The 20,214-nt window shown below is 33.0% G+C and overlaps 1 protein-coding gene across 1 annotated transcript in view; it reads left to right on the top strand.

The window, feature by feature from the left end:
* LOC119602298 (potassium voltage-gated channel subfamily H member 3-like) overlaps positions 1-20,214 on the top strand; it is a 175,284-nt gene that overhangs the window by 141,448 nt on the left and 13,622 nt on the right. Inside the window, exon 5 of the mRNA XM_037953730.1 lies at positions 8,230-8,367. Coding sequence (XP_037809658.1) covers positions 8,230-8,367 — 138 coding nt within the window. The remainder of the gene's footprint in view (positions 1-8,229; positions 8,368-20,214) is intronic.

Here is a 20,214-nt window from a genome sequence, read left to right as displayed (position 1 = left end):
CTGTAACCGAAAAACAGTAGAAAGTAAAAAATATTGACCACTGCAACCAATTATCAACTGATAAAATTATTTAAAATTTAATTACGGTTAAAGGAACCAAATTCGATGTTCACAACCGATGAATTGGTAATTATATTTGACGTATACAAAAATAAATAAAATAAAACGATTTTATAATTGAATAATAAAACTAATAACAATTAAATGTAAATTAATACGGGAAAATGGGATAGAAAAGGTAAGTTTAGTCTATTTTATATCTTAACATCTATTTTGTGTTATTTTCCTATAATCTTTAATAATTTTACAGCAGCGGAAAAGCGTGATATGGTAGTGTTCCTTTGGAAATGTTGGACAGAATTAAGAGTAAAATCTCTGGTACATAAACATAGCTTTTACCATCAATATGTCAAAACTAGAGAAGAAAAGTGACTATTTTATAGTAATAAGTTTTGTAGGTTTGTAAATGTACATTTATATTTATATTTTATTGTAATTATTTTAAACAAAATAAAATATATTTTCAAATAAACATAATCCACAAATTAGTTTTAATAAATAATATTTCAGTTCCAAATACCGATCATTTCGATCCAGATTATCGAAAAATAATTTAAAATAGTTGCGTACACCATATATTCAGTAACAGGAACCGAATTTTACAGTAGTTACAATCGAATTATGGGGTAGTTGTGAGAACCGACTGAATTCGATTGGAAACAAATTCGGTTATCACAACGAATCTGTTTTCTCTGTGTGCTTTAGAAGTACAAGTATAGCGAAAAAATTCGACATAAATAAGTTTCATATGAGCCAAAATCTTTCTACCAAATTTTTTAAGGATCGGCCCATAAATGACCCTACCACCATATAAGGTCCCCTTCTGAAAATTACTATAACACTCATTACTGGTTCCAAAATGCAAGTATAGCGATGAAATTCGGTATAAGTATGTTTCTTACGAACCAAAATCTCTCTACCAATTTTTTTTAGGATCGGCCCATAAATGACCCTACCCTCCATATAAGGTCCTCTTTAGAAAATGACTTTAACATAGCGATGAAATTCAGTATAAGTAAGTTTCTTACAAACCAAAACCTTTTAACCAATTTTTTTTGGGATCGGCCCATAAATGACCCTACCCCTCATATAAGGTCCCCTTCTGAAAATTACTTTAACACTCATTACTGGCCCCAAAATGCAAGTATAGCGATGTAATTCGACATAAATAAGTTTCATGTGAACCAAAATCTTTCTACCAAATTTTTTGAGGATCGGTCCATAATTGACACTACCCCCCATATAAGGTCCCCTCCTGAAAATTACTTTAACACTCATTACTGGTCCAAAAATGCGAGTATAGCGATGAAAATCGGTATAAGTAAGTTTCTTACGAACCAAAATCGCTCTACCAATTTTTTTTAAGATCGGCTCATAAATGACCCTATCCCCCATATAAGGTCCCCTTCTGAAAATTACTTTAACGCTCATTACTGGCTAAAAAATACGAATATAGCAATAAAATTTTCAACAATTATGTTCCTCGCGAGCCAAAATCTTCTTAATAACTTTTATGTGGATAGGTCCATAATTGGCCCTACTCCCCCTATTGGGTCCACTTCAGGAAATAGCTTAAACGCTCATTACTGTCTTAAAAATACGAGTAAAGCGATGAAATGCTACACACGTGTCACCCTGTGTTGAGAATACGACTCTGTATTTAATATATTTTGTTTCTGAGTTAGTCAGGAAATTAATATAGAACTGAATTCGCAAGAGAATAGACGCGTGCGCGACCGTATTTGTTTTATTAATATTCGTATTGTTTATTTTAAATTAATAAATATATTTTCTTTGAGTTAAATAAATCCTCGTATTATTTTTTTTATTGTTTACAAAAGCCGTCTTGACAATTTTCAGAAGTGGGATGAACAATTAATTTCGCGATTTATAAACGTGTGAAGGAGAACTTTAATTGCTTCATTGTTGCTGTTGTTGGGTGTTTGCAAAATTTCCGTTGAATTTTGTATATGCATGTCGCTGTTTGTATGTATTGTTTTGTCTCTACGTTTTCATTTTGTTCTGCCGCAGTAGACGTCGTTTCGTGGGAAAACTGTAACGGACAATAAATTAGAGAGAAGCAGTTTTAAATTTCGTTGGAAAAAGGAAAACGAATTTATTGAATAAGTACAGTTCATGGCACCTGGTCGTAATATTGAAGAAATGAAAGTCGATGAATTGAAGAAACGGTGCAAACAAATTGGTTTACCAACGTCTGGTAATAAACAACAGCTAATCGAACGTCTGGAGGAGTATTACTCAGAAGAACATTTTTCCAGTTTTACCAATGGATCGCAATTATTGGATAGGGTACATGCTTTGGAAAAGAGTTTAGTCGAACTACGTGATAAAGGTTTTTATCCTGCCATCGTGTCATCGCCAAAGGCAACAACGACTAAGAATATTGATGTACAAGCTACGTGTACAAATGTTTTTTCACCAATAAGCAGCATTACACATGTTACTCAACCACAGGTTAATGATAATGTGCACCCGACTGTTACTTTTTCCTTGCCATGTTCATTGGAATCACCAACTACTCTCGTATATTCTACTAGTGGACAGCCGTATAACCCGATTTCGTGTGTTTCTGCAACACAAACGAGTAACTCGACTACGTGTGCTTCTAGAGTGCAGCCGTATAACCCACTCACGAATGTTGCAACAACACAGCCGTATAACCCGATTTCGTGTGTTTCTACAACACAAGCGTATAACCCGACTACGTGTGCACCTTCAGCACAACCTTATAACCCGATCGCAAGTGTTTTTACAACACAGCCGTATAATTCAACTACAACACAAACGTATCACCCGACTACTCGAGTTTTTACAACACAACCGTATACTCCGACTACAACACAAACGTATAACCCACCGACTAATGCTGCGTTTATGGCACCTACATGTAATTCACCGTTTACCGCACCACCGCCAACACAACCGATCCGGTACTCGTCGTATAACCCGTATAACAATGTACACGAGATAATTGGTCTGTTACCGGATTTCAACCCATCTGTTGAAATATCTTTGAACTCTCAACAGTTTATTAGACGAATTGATAGTCTTAAGCGAGCCTATAATTGGGATGACCAAATATTATTGTTTGCAGTGCAACAGAAGTTAAGTGGTCCTGCAAAATACTGGATTGATTCCACAGTGGAAATATTTGTTACGTGGGCCGATTTTTGTGCGAAATTTTTGAGAGATTTTCCAGTTACTTCAAATGTGGCCGATGTCCATATCGAAATGGCAAACACCAAACGCGGGAATAATGAATCTCCGCAGGACTACTTTTATAAAATGGTTGCTATAGGGTCTAAGGCATATCTTCCCGAATCTGCAATAATACGTCATATCATAAACGGTATAAATGATCCCGATCTTAAGAGAAAAATATCCAACAACTATCAGACGTGCAACGATTTATTGAAGGATATAATTATTTATTGCAATTATAATGAGATTAAACATGCAACCAATGTGCCAAGGAGGATTTTACCTGTGGTGGCTACACCAACCAATAAGAAGAATATCGATGCTAAGGGCGAACAACATGTGAAATGTTTCAACTGTTTTAAATTAGGCCACTACTCCGTAAAGTGCCCTGAACCGCAACGTAAGCCCCGCTGTGACAATTGCAAACGAACGACACATGCAACCGATAAGTGCCCTGAAAAAGCTGGACCGAAGGGAACGGTGAATAAGATTGATGATGTTACACCAGAACTTGTGGGTGGTAAAAGTAACGTGATTATTAAGAGAGTGAAGATCAATGGAAATACGACAAATGCTTTTGTTGATCCTGGTAGTAACCGATCGTTAGTTGGGGAATCTTATGCCGCCATAGTGGGTAATATTGAGGATACCCACATTTTGCTGGAAGGTTTTGCTGGTGGTCAATATGTATGTACCGGACAAATTGAGGCATCCGTTGAAATTGATGGGAATAGTGTTGTGAGTAATCTACTTGTTGTAGACGACAATTTTATGAATGAGAACGTGCTGTTGGGCTGTGACATATTGTGTGGAAAGGGTAAACGGTTGATTATAGAGGACGATGCTTGTCGATTGGAGAAAGTAGATAACGTCAACCACTCTCCTACACTAATACCGACTGAGGTGGAAAAACTCAAACTCGTGCTTTTGAGATATCATGAATGTTTTGCTGGTAATACCTCCGAGATTGGTAGGTGTAACGTGGCCAAGTTGGAAATTAACCTGAAATCTGATTCACCAATTCAAATGAAACCATATCGTGTTCCATTTGCTAAACGTGCCATTTTAACAGGTATAACGAATGACCTTCTACGACACGATATAATACGACCGTCGGAATCAACTTACGCTTCACCTGTTGTTTTAGTGGCCAAAAGTAATGGCGAGCATCGCATGTGTGTCGATTACCGCCAACTCAACTCAATCACGAATAAGATGCCATACCCTATGCCTATCATGGATGAACAATTCGCCCAGCTGGCCGACAACAAATATTTTACAACTTTGGATTTGAGAATGGGGTATCATCAAATTGAAGTTCACGAGGACTCAAAAAAATTCACAGCGTTCGTTACGCACGACGGACATTTTGAGTATAACCGCATGCCGTTCGGGCTCGTCAATGCCCCGGCTGTTTTCCAGTCTATTATGGACAAACTTATTTCGAAGATGGGCAATGGAGAGATATTAGCGTACCTGGACGACGTGGTCATTCCAAGCAAAACCGTAGAAGAGGGTCTTTCTCGCCTTGAACGATTCTTTGAAATTCTAGTGGAAGCTGGTCTTACGCTTCGGTTTGATAAGTGCATTTTTCTGGCGACGAAAATTTCATACCTGGGACACTCAATCGATGAAAATGGTATCCAACCAGGCGACGTTAAAACAAGTGCCATCCGAAATTTTCCCGTACCGAACAATATCACGGAAGTTAGAAGATTCCTGGGCTTAACTGGGTTTTTCAGAAAGTTTGTCCAAGACTACTCGTTAATAACTAAGCCGATCACGAAACTATTACAGAAAACCGAAACTGTTTTCACATGGCATTTGATAAACTCATCGGAATACTTACGAGTCAACCCGTACTAGCGTTATATAATACCAAATCCCAACACGAAGTTCACACCGATGCAAGCAGTTTGGGTCTCGCCGGTATTTTATTGCAGTCCGATGATAATGTCAACTGGAAACCCGTTTTCTATTTTAGCCGACACTGTACCGATGCTGAAAGCCGCTATCATAGTTACGAACTTGAAGTCCTGGCTGTGGTGGAATCACTTGATCGCTTTCGTATTTATCTGCTTGGCAAGCCATTCCGTCTCGTGACTGATTGTTCTGCTGTCGCGAAGGTGAAGAATGACAAAGAACTTAAACCCAAAATAGCTAGGTGGTGGTTAAGACTACAAGAGTACGATTTCACTCTAATACACCGTGAGGGCCGGCGCATGTTACATGTAGACGCCCTAAGCCGAGCTCCCGATATGCCACCAGTGGAAATAGAGCCAGACTATATAATGAAAATTACTGCCGACTTGGATGACTGGATAGTCACTATGCAATTGGGTGATGAAAAACTACGGAAGATTATTTCCGTTTTACGTGGAGATCGGAAAACCGACCAGGATAAACAGATTAAGATGGAATTCTGCATGCGCAACGGTAGACTTTATCACAAAGAAGAAGACGGTCCAAAGTTGGTAGTGCCTAAGAGCATCCGTTGGAGAATCGTAAAGTTTTCGCACGACGATATGGGGCATTTCGGCTTGGAGAAGACAATTCAAAGGATACGACAGAAGTTCTGGTTTCCTAAAATAAGAAAATACACCAAAGACTACATCGCCAGTTGTATAAATTGTTGCTATAATAAGGCTCACGCTGGGAAGTCAGAAGCCCGTTTACACTATGATGAAGTCGAACCAGTTCCCTTCCAGACAATACACGTTGACCATTTGGGTCCATTTACTAAAAGTAAACGGGGCCAATGCTACATAATTGCCATATCTGATGCATTCAGTAAATATCTGGTAGTCAAAGCCGTCCGTAGTACAAAATCGTTACACGTTATCAACACCTTAAATGAAATGACGTCGTATTTTGGCCTTCCAAAACGTATCATTAGCGATCGTGGTACGGCATTTACCTCAAAGGTTTTTGAGGAATTTTGTGCTCACAACTCTATCAAACATGTAAAGACAGCCGTACGAACACCGAGAGCGAATGGACAGGTTGAGCGTGCCAACCAATCAATACTCAACTATATCCGAACAACCGTTGAAAACCCGAAGGACTGGGACTTAACACTACGAGAGCTCCAGTGGACTGTAAATTCGCAAATAAATTTAACAACTGGATTCTCACCTAATGAATTAGTTTTCGACTTCAAGCTGCGGGATGTAGTGCAAAATTATCTGGTCGCAGCCATACATGACGACATTGATGAAGATTCGTTGCCAATAACCGAGAAGCGAAACATTGCAGCTAAGAATATTCAACAAGAGCGCGAAAAGTGGGAGAAGCGTTTTAATGCGAAACACGCCGCCCCGAAGCAGTATGCCGAAAACGACATCATTGTATTGGAAAACGAAGCACCCGCCACAGGAGACTCACGTAAACTTGAGCCGAAATTTCGAGGCCCATATATTGTGGCTAAAGTCCTTGGAAATGACCGGTATCTAATAGAGGACGTGCCGGGAATTCAGGTCACCAACCGAAAGTTTTCTTCTGTGTATTCAGCAGATAAGATGAAACCATGGTGTAATAGCTGTCCCACCTTGGATGAACCTTCCGAAGATGACGACAACGAAATCGAGGACGATTTGGTAGCAGGATAGGCCGAGCTGTCACCCTGTGTTGAGAATACGACTCTGTATTTAATATATTTTGTTTCTGAGTTAGTCAGGAAATTAATATAGAACTGAATTCGCAAGAGAATAGACGCGTGCGCGACCGTATTTGTTTTATTAATATTCGTATTGTTTATTTTAAATTAATAAATATATTTTCTTTGAGTTAAATAAATCCTCGTATTATTTTTTTTATTGTTTACAAAAGCCGTCTTGACACACGTAAGGTTCTTACGAGCCAAAACCTCCGTACCAATTTTTTTGGATCGGCCCATAAATGACCCTTCCCCCATATAAGGTCCCCCTCTGCAAATAACTACAATGCTCATTACTGGCTTAAAAATATGAATGTGACGAAAATTGACGCACATAAGTTTAATGCGTGCCAAAATCTCTCCACCGCCCATATAAGGTCCCCTTCAGAAAATTACTTAGACGATCATTACTGGCCTAAAAATATGAGTTATGAAATACGGTTATAAAATTCGCTCCGAATTTCATGCGGAATGTGTCTGTAATTCACAAAAGGTTTCCTTCAAGAAAGTGTTTTGGTTAATAAAATACAAGTGTTTCTTAAAATACGAGTATAGCGCTGAAATTTTGCGTAAACAAGTTCTATACATAATCTATGTACAAAATTTTATGAGTATCGGTTCATAATTGACGCTCACGGTTTAAGAATTGAAAAAAAATATTTGTTTTTTAAAAGTTAATATTTTGTTAGTTCAAAAGAGCTCGGTCCATAATTGACTTAAGCCATATTCCAAATATCACCCTTTTACGGCATACGGTTTGATGGTGGGTATATGAGATTCGGCACAGCCGAATATAACACTCTTGCTTGTTCAATTTGTTTATTCCCATATTTGCAAAATATTATGTTTATTTTAAATTTATTTCCCATTTTCAATACTCAAATTTACAACTTCGTTTTTTTCTAGTTTTATTTGAATTCCTCAAAAATTAATTGTCAAAAAATTAAAAAAATATATTTTTTGTTTACAAAAAATAAAACTATTTCGGGCTATTTAACGGTGTAAAAATGCGCAAAAAAATTAAAAAATGTATTGTGTGTATTAGAAAATGTGTAAGAAGTGAAATTATCTTCATATTTTCCCGAAAAAGTTTTGAAATATTGTGAGAGAGTCGGATCTTCACCAGTGTGTTGAATTCACACAAAACTCGTCTGTGCGGAGAGGGATATGTTATTGTTGTAAAACAATGTCATAGTCCAGCTTCTTATTATTCTTTGCTACTTGTTATACTTTGGTTTTTAATATACATTAAAAGAAACATTTTATTTAATCAAGGGATGTTTTACTTTTAGGGTCTCCATTTTGGTGTCTTTTTGATATTGTTCCAATTAAGAACGAAAAACGGGAGGTTGTGTTGTTTCTGGCATCACATAAGGATATCACACATACAAAAATGCTGGAAATGAATTCTAATGAGGAATGTGATAGCGGTAAGTATATTTATATTATATAAATATGGGCATTTCCATAAAGATGACAACCATGACAAAAAAAATAAAAAACCTTAAAACTTAAACATTTTTTAATATAATTAAAACTAGTTTTGTAAATAATTTTCTGTTGTACTAAAGACGACGGCAATTGAAAATGGTTTCATATCGATTCAACTATACCCCATACAACCGGACCCTCGAATAAAGTCGTAGAGTCCATAATTATGTTAAATCAACTAGTATTTCTACAAAAATCAGCAGGTCCAAATGGTACTGCCGATTTTCGTAATGATCTGAAGTAATTTGAACTTAGCTCCCTACAAATACTCACTTATGAACCTAGGATAAAATTCGGCGTAAACAAGTTTTATATAAATATAATTCCCACCTCTTTTGGAGCTCATAACTATCGATCAAAACATATTGGTCACAAGTAACATGTTACATATTTATGATATAAAATGAATTATTTTCTTTCTTATAAACAAAAATTACATTCCAATGAAGAACTTGATATCTTAATTTTATAATAGGGGCATTTCAAAAATGTTCGAACAGGTTTTGTACCTTAGCCTTTCCGATTTCGATGAAACTCAAAATTCTACTTTTTTGTTCGAAAATTGTTGGAATTACCCAATAGAAATATCATAATTTTAAAGTGAAAGTAAAATTTGTTTAAAAAATTGCTTGAGAGTAAAAAATATATGCGGCAAAACATATTGGAATCTACACTAGTCCTTATAATAGGTTAAAAATTCTTTACTTTTGATTTTTTTTGTGGGTGTTTTTGGTATCAAAACAAAAAGAATATCTCATATATCCATTGGTATTGGTGACCACTTCCAGCTTTCCACTACAGAGACTCTGTGGGCTTCCAACTAACTTTTCTTGATTTGTCTTCTGTTTTCAATCGATAAAAGGTGGAAAGTCCTTTTAACACTCCCCACACTCCATTTTTTGCAAGTTTAGGGATATACCTGTGAAAAATATATGCTCTTAAAATTTTCGAATGTTTTACATTCATATAACCACATAAAATATGCGCAACAAATCGATGAACAAATTCTTGAATTGGTCTGAAACGTGTAAATATCTTACCCATGAGTCCATAGGACGACCCTGGTTACTACTATGGAATATCTAAGGAAATGTTTCTCTTACAAATTGCGCGGATAAGTATTCTTATATTCGTTATACCATGTTTTTATTATATAACACCCTCCAACAAAAAGAGAAAAAATTCGTTAGACATGAACCGGATGATATATGGAGAATAACTGTATTTTTAGTTTTTTATTTCATGATCCTGTATCCTTTTTAAAGAACTTCAAACTTTTAAAAAGAACATTTTTCAAAAAATATTTTAAAATACTTCTACTGATCAAACAATGCCAAATTTAATGTCAAGAGAACAACCCAGCAAAAAATACTGCTTGCCTGGAAGCAATTTTGTAAGGGAGACTAAATCCGAAATGTACTTGCTTTTTGTTTGAGATGAGCCACTTAAAACAATAGGTTTTGAATCCAAAAAGCGTTTGTTTAATAGCAACTAGTTGCACTTATATCATGTATTTTATATTTTATTAGATCTGTGCTTTATGTATGCGCTTCATTAATGCTCCCATATAAGGCATTATTGAATATATTCTATTTATACGTTACTAAAACCCTTTTAATAATGCTTTTTTAATGTTTTTTATATTCTTTAACTTTTTATTTTAATATAAAATTTCAAAACAAATTTAAAAAATATATTTAAATAAATAAAACACAAAACCTTAAATTAAGATAATATGTAGCATCCCGCGTCTCCCCTGTGATTTCTTCCTCCATATCACTCAGCTCTATTGCTGAAAAATAAGAAAATATTTTGTGTCCATATAAATATAGTAAGTCGGTAAATATGTATATCAAATAGCTGTGTTAAATTCGGCTATTCGGAATAAAGCGGTGTTCAGTTATAATCTGGACGCATAAAACTGTTAATAACTTTTGATTGAAACAACAGAATTAAAAGTTTTATATCAAAAATGAAAGATTATTTATTATTGGTTAAAATTATAACTAAAAGAATTTTAAATTTCTTTATTTCGAATGAAATTTCTTGCATGTTTCTTTATGCTTCGCATTAAATTCTGCACAACTTTCCTTTGAACTAAAGCAGCATATTTATACCAAGCTGTTCTCATGGAATCCTCATTTTTAATAACCTTGGCACTCTTCTTCAATTTAGATTTAACAATAGCCCAAAATTTTTCAATTGGGCGAAGTTGTGGACAATTTGGTGGGTTAAGCCACTTGGGTACAAAATCGATGTTATTATCTTGGTACCACTTTATAGTGGTATTGGAATAGTGACAAGATGCTAGGTCCGGCCAGAACTTAGTCGGCGACTTATGAAACCTAATGAAAGGCAACAGTCGTTTTTGTAAACATTCCTTTGTATAAATTTCTGACGTCATTGAAGAGGATGTGACAAAAGCCTTGCTCTTCAACCCGCAGCTGCAAATTGCTTGCCAAATCAGGAACTTTTTACCAAATTTATCCATTTTCGTGTATTTAAATTTGTCGGCTACATTTCCACGCCTGGATGAAACATAAAATTTTTGGCCTGGTATTTGCTTAAAATCGGCTTTTACATATGTTTCATCGTCCATTACGATGCAACCGCTAAATTTGGTTAATATATTACTGTATAATAATCTGGTACGTTTTTTTGCTACTGATTCTTGCTTTTCTGTTCTGTTTGGGTATTTAATAGTTCGATATGCTTTTAATCTAGCATTTACGCGAATTCTTCGTATAGTACTTCTGCTGGTTTTAAATTTTTTAGCACGATCAGCGTCAGATAATCCAGGATTATTTTTAATTGACCTTAGTACTCTAGTCTCCAATTTTTTGTTCCTTATACCTGCCTTTTTTACATTTTTCTTTTTTCTTTCTATAGTCAAGGTTTCCTCATATCTTTTTAATACACTACACACCGTACTTTTTGCAATTTTAAGCGATTTTGCTAACTTAGAACGAGACCAAGTCGGATTTTCATTAAATTTGTGCAGAATTTTTTTACGAGTTTCAAGTTCCATCGCGTGTATTTTCTTTAAGCCTCAACAGAATCGAATGAAATTTTTGACATATAACGGTACATCTGTGGTGAATAACATACTTCAAAAGCTTTCTACTTCTGCCACCAGAGGCGCTGCAATTCAAAGTACAGTGCGTCCAGATTATAACTGAACAGTGCTTTATTGTATACACCTCACCCTAGTATATTTTCAAAATTTATTACAAAATACAATACGTACCTTTTGTTTTACAGTTAGATATTATTTATTGGTGTACACTTTTTTTACTCTTCACAAGACTTTTTACGTTAGCACTACTCGCTTTAAGATCAAATACTGTCAGGATAAAAATATATCAAAAATGTCTTTTAAAATTTTTATTCTTTAATATTTATTAAAGTTTTCAATATTATTTTTTCAAAAAAAATTTTAAGGACATTTTTAACATGGCAGAATAAAATAAAAATAACACAAAATATTTTACAACTCTTCTTGTTCTCTTGACATCAAATTTAGCATTGTTTTGATCGTTAAAGTATTTTTAAATATTTTTTTAAAAATGTACTTTTTAAAACTTTGAAGTCCTTTAAAAGGACACAGGATCACGAAATGAAAAACTAAAAACGCAGTTTTTCTCCATTTAATTTATAGTTTCAGACGTATAGATTTTAATCTAATTGCATCTATTGGAGTCCAATTTGTTACAGAGAAATTTCTGATTCCTTAGATATTTCAACATGACATTGGTCATAGTAGAACCCTAAACTTAAAAGTAGTTTCCATGGAGAGAGTTAACAATTCCCTGGCCTTTAATCGATGGAAATCTTATGAGAAATCGTAAAACAGAAGATAAATAAAGAATAGTTGGTCGGAAACCCACAGAGATTCTTTAGTGGAACGCTTTTATTCGTTTTTTTGTACTGTGCGGTTTGTTCGACAAATAATTATTGAAGGTTTTATGTTAGCCGAAACTGGATGTTTTTTTAATATTTTTTTACAAGATTTTTCTTTTGATAACAAGAAAAATAATAATTCACTCGTTGAGTTCAACTCTATGACGGTTTTTTAAATTTTTATACTCTACACCACTATAGTATTATGCGTTTGTGTTGATGTTTGTATCGTCAAAAAATATTGGTCCTACACCCACCTTAATGTATACAAATCGAATCAGAATCACTTCTGTCGATTTCGCTATGCCTGTGTGTCCATGTCAACCTTTTGCGCACGCTACAAGTCGCAATTTTCAAGATAATTTGATAGTTAAAATCGGTCCATTATTTCGCCTAGCACCCGTATCCCCTGAATAGGGCTTATTATTATCTACATCACTTCCAACAGTAATTCAGAAAAGCGCAATTGTAAATGAGACTTTTCATTTGAAATTCAGAAAAGAACAGTTGAAAATGGGATTTTTCATTTGAAATTTATAAAAGAACAGTTGAAAATGAGAATTTTCATTCATAATTCAGAAAATATCAAGTTAAATATTTCATTTGAAATTCAGAAAAAAACAGTTTAAAATAAGATATTTTATTTGAAATTCAGAAAAAATCAATAGAAAGGGATATGAAAATTCCCATTTTCAATTGTTCTTTCAAATGGAAAATCTCAATTTCAATTGATATTTTCTCTATTTAAAAGGAAAATTCTCATTTTCAAGTGTTCTTTTCTAATTTTCAAATGAAAAATCCCATTTTCAAATCTTCTCTTCTGAATTTCAAATGGAAAATCCAGAGACTGTAATTGTTATTATTTTAATTTAAAAAAATTAAATTTAAAAATTTTATTTGATTTGTCAAATACAAATTGCTTTTGATTTGCACTTTTTATATTTTCGGTAAAAACTACTGAGAACTTTTTTAAATAAAAATCTGTAATAAAAAACACAAATAATTTGTAAACCATAAGACTCAAATAAAAATCAGGCAATAATTTTTATTTTTTAAATTAATTTAAAAACTCATTATGCGATATTTACCTTTAAAACACATTAAAAATGATCGGGCTTAAACAGAGATTAATGAAAATTTTTAAAATTTCTTTACCACTAATATCATCGACCAAATTTGCTGAAATTGTGCAGAAATTAGATTCGAAAATTGGAAAATTAAAATTCTTTAGGTGATTTTTTTTCTTTGTTATCTATATATATAAAATTCTAACGTTACTGACTGACTGATTCATCATCGCACAGCCTAAACGGTTAAAGCTAAAGAGCTGAAATTTGGACAGGGGGTTGGTCTCCCACCAAATAGATCCACTAAGACGGGATTTTTGGAAAAAAGGGTAAAAACGGGTAAATTCGGTAACCTCATATCTCCTAAACTAGAAAAGATACAAAAATAGTTTAAGGCTTATCGTCGTTCATTTAAAAAATAAGCGTACAGGTGTCTGGTACTTTTTTCAATTTCGGCCCCTTTGGGAAATAAACGGGTAAAAACTGTATTTTGGTACTTTTTTGCACCCCATGTATCTTTTAAACCAGTGAACATTCAAACAATTTTTTTGACTCCTTCATAACTTGACGAAAAAATAAAAATATAAATTTAGTACTTTTTGGTTATTCGGATATTTAAGGGGTGAAAATTGTACCTATTTTTGGTACTTTTTCATAAAACATTGATTTTGGTTTATTAACTTATACATATAAATACATAATAACGGGCTCCCACTACGATGTTGCAACATTTTGGAATAGAATTTTTATTTCGTTAATGGATAGAAAAAAAAGTACCAAAAGGGGTAAAAACGGGAAATTTGATTTTATTCAAACACAATGATCCAATTTAGATAAAATTTTTAGATTTAGAAACACTGAATATGCTAATGAGGTGTTATTTGGAACCCCGGTACCAAGTGATATTTTTTGGTACTTTTTCATTCTTCATCTGGTACTTTTTGAGTTTTCTTTGATATTGAAATCGAAACATGAAATTAATAATAAAGGGACTTTTCGGTACTTTTTCGTTCTACACAGGTATTTTTTTGAGTTTTCTTTAAAATTAAACCTAGAAGCATGAAATTAAGCATGCAGAGCCCGGAGTAAATGAGAATCTATAAAAGGGGACTTTTTGGTACTTTTTCGTACTTCGACTGGTACTTTTTGAGTTTTCTATTAAATTTAACCTAGAAACATGAAATTAAGCATGTAGAGCCCGGAGTAAATGAGAATCTATAAAAGGGGACTTTTTCGTTCTACTTTTTGAGTTTTCTATAAAATTTAACCTAGAAAAATGAAATTAAGCATGTAGAGCCCGGAGTAAATAAGAATCTTTAAAAGGGGCATTTTTGGTACTTTTTCGTTCTTCAAAAGGTACTTTTTGAATTTCCTATAATATTGAACCTAGAAACATGAAATTAAGTATGTAGAGGATGGATTAAGTGAGAACCTATAAAAGGGGACTTTTGGTACTTTTTCGTTCTTCAAAAGGTACTTTTTGGATTTTTGTATAATATTGAACCTAGAAACGTGAAATTAAGCATGTAGAGCCCGGAGTAAATGAGAATCTATAAAAGGGGACTTTTTGGTACTTTTTCGTTCTTCAAAAGGTACTTTTTGGATTTTCGTATAATATTGAACCTAGAAACGTGAAATTGAGCCCGGATTAAGTGAGGACCTATAAAAGGGGACTTTTTGGTACTCTTTCGTTCTTTAAAAGGTACATTTTGAATTTTCTATAATATTGAACCTAAAAACATGAAATTAAGCATTTAGAGCCTGGATTAAGTGAGATCCTATAAAAGCGCGCTTTTTGGTACTTTTTCGTTCTCCAAAAGGTACTTTTTGTGTTTTTATAATATTGATCCTAGAAACATGAAATTAAGCATGTGGAGTTAATTAGAATCTATAAAAGTGGGCCCTTTGGTAGACATAAAACTAAGCAATCAGGGACTTGAGTGAATGAAAATTTAAACTGGAATATTTTCTGGTACTTTTTCGTTCTTTAATTGGTACTTTTTGAATTTTCTATAATATTGAACTTAGGAACATGAAATTAAATAAAATAGGTCTTTTGGTTTATATAAACATAAAATTAAACACGCAGTATCCCAATTTAACGAAAATTAAAAAAGGATACTTTGGTACTTTTTTGTTGTTTTACTAATACTTTTCTATAATATTGAACTTAAAAACATAAAATTGGACATGCAGCTTCCTGATTGTATAAAAATCTGTATGCGATTTTTTTAGTTTCTGGTTGAAAATTAAACATGCGTCATCCTGGTTTAATGAAAATATATAAAAAGGCACTGTCTGGTACTTTTTCGTTCTTCAACTGTTTTTTTTTAATTTTCTGTAATATTGAGACTAGAATCATAAAATCAAACTTAAAGAGTTCTCTAAGAGGGGAATTTTTGATATTGCAGATATATATACATTTACAATAATGATATATATTTCATTCCATTACGATGAGGGTAGCGAAGTACACTGGGTATAGCTAGTGAAAAATAAAAATCATTGATTGATTTCTATTTTTTGTTTGAATAAATAAAAATTACTGAGTGAGTATTATTACAAACAACATAAATAATTTTTTATTGAAACATTTTGGTAAAATCAAAACATTTCTAGGACGATCATTTCATACTGATTTTTTTTAAGCAAACATTTCATGGATAATAATTATTTTCTGTCTCTGGGAAAATCTTAATTTCAATTGAATTGAAATGAAAAGTTCTCATTTTCAATTGAAAATGGTGTGGTATCCGAACAAAAATCGGCAAAACTTAGTTTTATAAAAGTCTAAATGATACTGCCGATCGGGCCTCATTTGACACTAGCACCCATACAAAACCCCTTCAGAAAATATCTTGAAGGTCAAAATTCACTTATAAACACTTACTTTTTCAACAAATTGCGTTAGTACTATTGGATACTATTGGGGTTAGGGGTCAAAGTTAGACATTTTGGCCATACAGGGTTTTATTTAAATGAGTGCAACTTTTTACCTATTAGTCCTAGCAAAAATTATCAAAAGGAATTTAGATAGCTATTTCTCCATTGTTTCCAATATTGTTTTTTAATTAAAACAAAATATATATTTTTTTTTCAAAATGGGCCCAGAATTTAACTTTAGAACTTTTTGATTCTAGAAACCACTAATCTTTGTAGGACCCACTGAATTTAAAAAACATTGGCGAACTTTTTGTGATAAATTGAAATAATCTTGGCATTATTCCATCTGTTCCTCGGCCCACCTTCACATTTAAGCCCCTTTTAAACTTCTTAGAACGGTTTGAATTACCAAATATTAAATTATTGCTCGAAATTTAGCCGAATAATCGGTAAATTATGGTTTTCTGTTTTAATTTACAATATATTGTAGAAGTCTCCAACTCCACCTTGCCTCGAAGAAGAGCCATTAATATAGTAGAATTAAAATATTATAAATAAAAACCCACTTTTCGATTTTTTAAGAATATAGTTCTTAACGTTAATTTGGATTTTAATTTTTTGTATTTAATTCATATGGCGTGGAATGCCCCTATTACTTCATATTCCTTCCACGCCAACTAATTTTCCAATTTGTCCCAAACGTTAATTTGAATTTTAATGTAACCTATAAAATATTTGAAGATTTTAGCTCTAAGAAATTTCCATAGTTTGTATTTATTTTATGTATATGGGCGGTGCCAATCCCCATATTTAAAGTACGTTTTTCCTCAAATGTTCAAAAGAAAGTAAAAAATTTAAGATTCTAGCTCTAATAGTTTATGTCAATACTTGTTTATGTCGAATTTCATCTTAAAATCTAATGAGGACCTAGAATACATATACTTTTATGGGTCTTAGACCTCCATTTTTTTTAATACTTATGTGAGACACTGTATGTATTATGTATCATATGTGTATTTATATTAGTATAATTTACAATCTTGTGTATTAAGATTGCAAAATATTGTAATTGTAAATATTTTTTATTAATTGCAAATTATTTTGTTTGTTCTATTTGCAAAATATAATCTATAATTCTATTTATATCGTCTTCGACTCATTTTGTGTAAATACTCGTATAAATAGAGATCGTAAAATATATACTCAGTTTTCCATTTTCACATAAGAAAGGAGAAAATATCAGAAAATTAAAAACTTTGCATTCACAACACCATTATAAGTAAATCCCAAAAAGGATGAATCGAAATACTTCCGAATGAATAACAGTTGTTCCCACTTCTAAATTAGCACTAAGTGAATTTTTTACCTTTTTTGGAAGTGATGTTTAATAAGCTGACCATACATCCTCTTTTTAAAAGGACAATCATCTATTTTAACTGGCTGTCATCTTTAAAATGTATGTCCTCTTTCTGTCATCTATTTCCATAATATGTCATCTTTTGTCATCTTAATTTTCAAAACCTTGATCAATATTTATTTTTGTAAATTAAAACAATTTTTTTTAAATCATAAACGTCAAATAGCTTAAAATACCCTCATTAAACCATTGACAAATATAAGATTTTTATTGTAAACTAACCCTACTTTAAGCCAACAATAAGTTGATTTTGACCATTTTTTCAGATGTCAACTTTTTTCGTTAAATTTAGTTTGATATCAAAAACTAATTATGATTTCATTTAAAGTAAAATCTAAAATTTATAATTTTATCGTTTACAAATTTGTAAATAAAATCTCAGAAAAATTTTAAAAGGTTATATTTTGTGAAAAAGAATCTAATCTAGGAAATATTGGATTAATAGAGGAATATTTGACAATATTCTAATTGGCCAGCACTATTTTTAGGCATCAACCAAATGATAAGTAAAAATAAAAAAAAAATTATTATGTTTATCAACTTTGTAAATAAATAAGAAATTGTGCAATAGTAATGTTATTTTGTCGCAAAATATTCCTTATTCGGATACTTTTAATAATAATTTAATTAATATATCTTTTAACGTAAAAATCTTTAATTGTGATTATTTTCCAAATACATAAAGGACTGGAATAGGTTGTCAACAAAATTACTCGAAAATGTTTAATAAGAAAACAAATGATTTACCTTTCTTTCTTAAAATCTTTAAATTTGGTTTGTTTATATTTTATCAAAACAAATGCATAAAAATGGTCTTAATCTTTTTCTGTTATTATTTTTTAACTCAAAAAATTGTTTTACTCTTGTCTTTACATATGTCATCTATTTTCATATCCAAAATCTGGTCGCCTTATGACTTCCGAAAAGGCGAATATAATTATATTTTTTCAATGCTAAAGATATATTTTTTTGTTCTTACATTTTTATCAGTTAAAAAATTTAATTTTTGGGATTTCGCATTAAATCCCAAATAACTTCCAAAAAAATAACATAAAAATTACTTTTGAGAATGACTTCAGAAGTAGTGAATTTGGAACCAAATAAAACGGACATCCCTGCTAAGACAAGCCTGTGTTTAAAACATCATTTCTGCAGCTCTTTTTCAGTACATCCATAGAGTAAATTCTACTTCTTTTTCGGTTTTTTCTTTGGAAGTTCTTTTTTTGCTGGGTACCTATTACTTAAAACGGCTTTCTGGAGCACAGAGGAGGAAGTTGAAGAAGATGCTTCATTAAATCATAGCGAGTCAATCCCACGACACTCCAAATGAAAAATCTTATCGAAGAAGAGGAAGCTTCGGGTGCTCTTAAAGTCCACTGTCTACATAAAAGATAGGGCAGTAATCTGGCTAATGAGCGCACACTGGAAATTCTTGGAAGCCAAAAGTATAACGCGAGGGAACTCTATTTGTAATAGGTATCGACCAGAACTGCATGTCTTGTCAAGAACAAAGGTAATGCTTATTTCGCGTCTAAAGCTGTCATCTTCAAAATTGGGACAGTGCCGATTGGAAGGGCTGTTACAACAAGCCCGACAAGGACACTAGAATAACGAAAATGGTGACTAGAGCATCATTAGCTTCTACTGCTGAGGTGTCAAATCATAAAAGCGAGGAGGTTATCACTAACACTAAAAAAATTGGGAAGCCCCCGAATAGAAGGGCTGTTACAACAATTCCCAACAAGGACAAAATAGAACAAACTATATTGGGGGAATGGGAGGCTAGCACAGAGATAGTTGTTACAACTGTCATATTTAAGGATGTAATCAAAAGTTTTGCGACCTATAAAGCTGCAGATGGATACGGGACTGGTTTTATTTCATCTATTAATGATTTTCACTGCATTCTTAAAATTGGCAAATACCCCAATTAAATGACAGGATGCAAGGGTAATATTTATACCCAAACCAGGAAAACCTAGCTATGCAACACAAAAGTCCTATCGATCGATAAGCCTTACGTCCTTCCTACCTTTAACCTTGGAACAGATAGTCGATAACTTGGTTAAAAGCAAAATATAAGGAGCATGCTTGTGTAAAGGGACGTTGGAAAAGGCGCTGAATAAAGTTGTCCACTATATAGGTGAATCCTTCGATGCATTGAAATCGAATTCAATCCTTAGACCAGTTTTATGTTGACCGGGTGCTCCGAAAAAACTTAGACCTGTCTATTATGCAGATGATATCGTTATATTTCTTAGGAGAAATGATCCAAATTACTTGTGTAGAAAGGCTGAGCTAGGCCCAACCGTGAGGCCTCAATGTTAACCCGGCGAAGACGAAAAACTGTCTTTTGACAAGAAAGAGAAATATTTCTAAATACCTTATTTTGTGGGCAAGAATATAGCGATGACCGACAGAGGCTTGGGTATAAGTGGTGCCATATGCACTACATCAAAAAAAAAAAAAAAAAAAAAAAAAAACGAGCGAAAAAGTTTAGGTGAAATTTTCGCAAGTTC

Source organism: Lucilia sericata, unplaced genomic scaffold (genome assembly GCF_015586225.1).
Source record: "Lucilia sericata isolate MDLA Ls3-8-SP2 unplaced genomic scaffold, ASM1558622v1 Contig000220F_arrow, whole genome shotgun sequence".
Lineage (NCBI taxonomy): Eukaryota > Metazoa > Arthropoda > Insecta > Diptera > Calliphoridae > Lucilia > Lucilia sericata.
The sequence above is the reverse complement of the archived record's forward strand: the minus strand, read 5'-3'. Positions and strand labels throughout refer to the sequence as shown.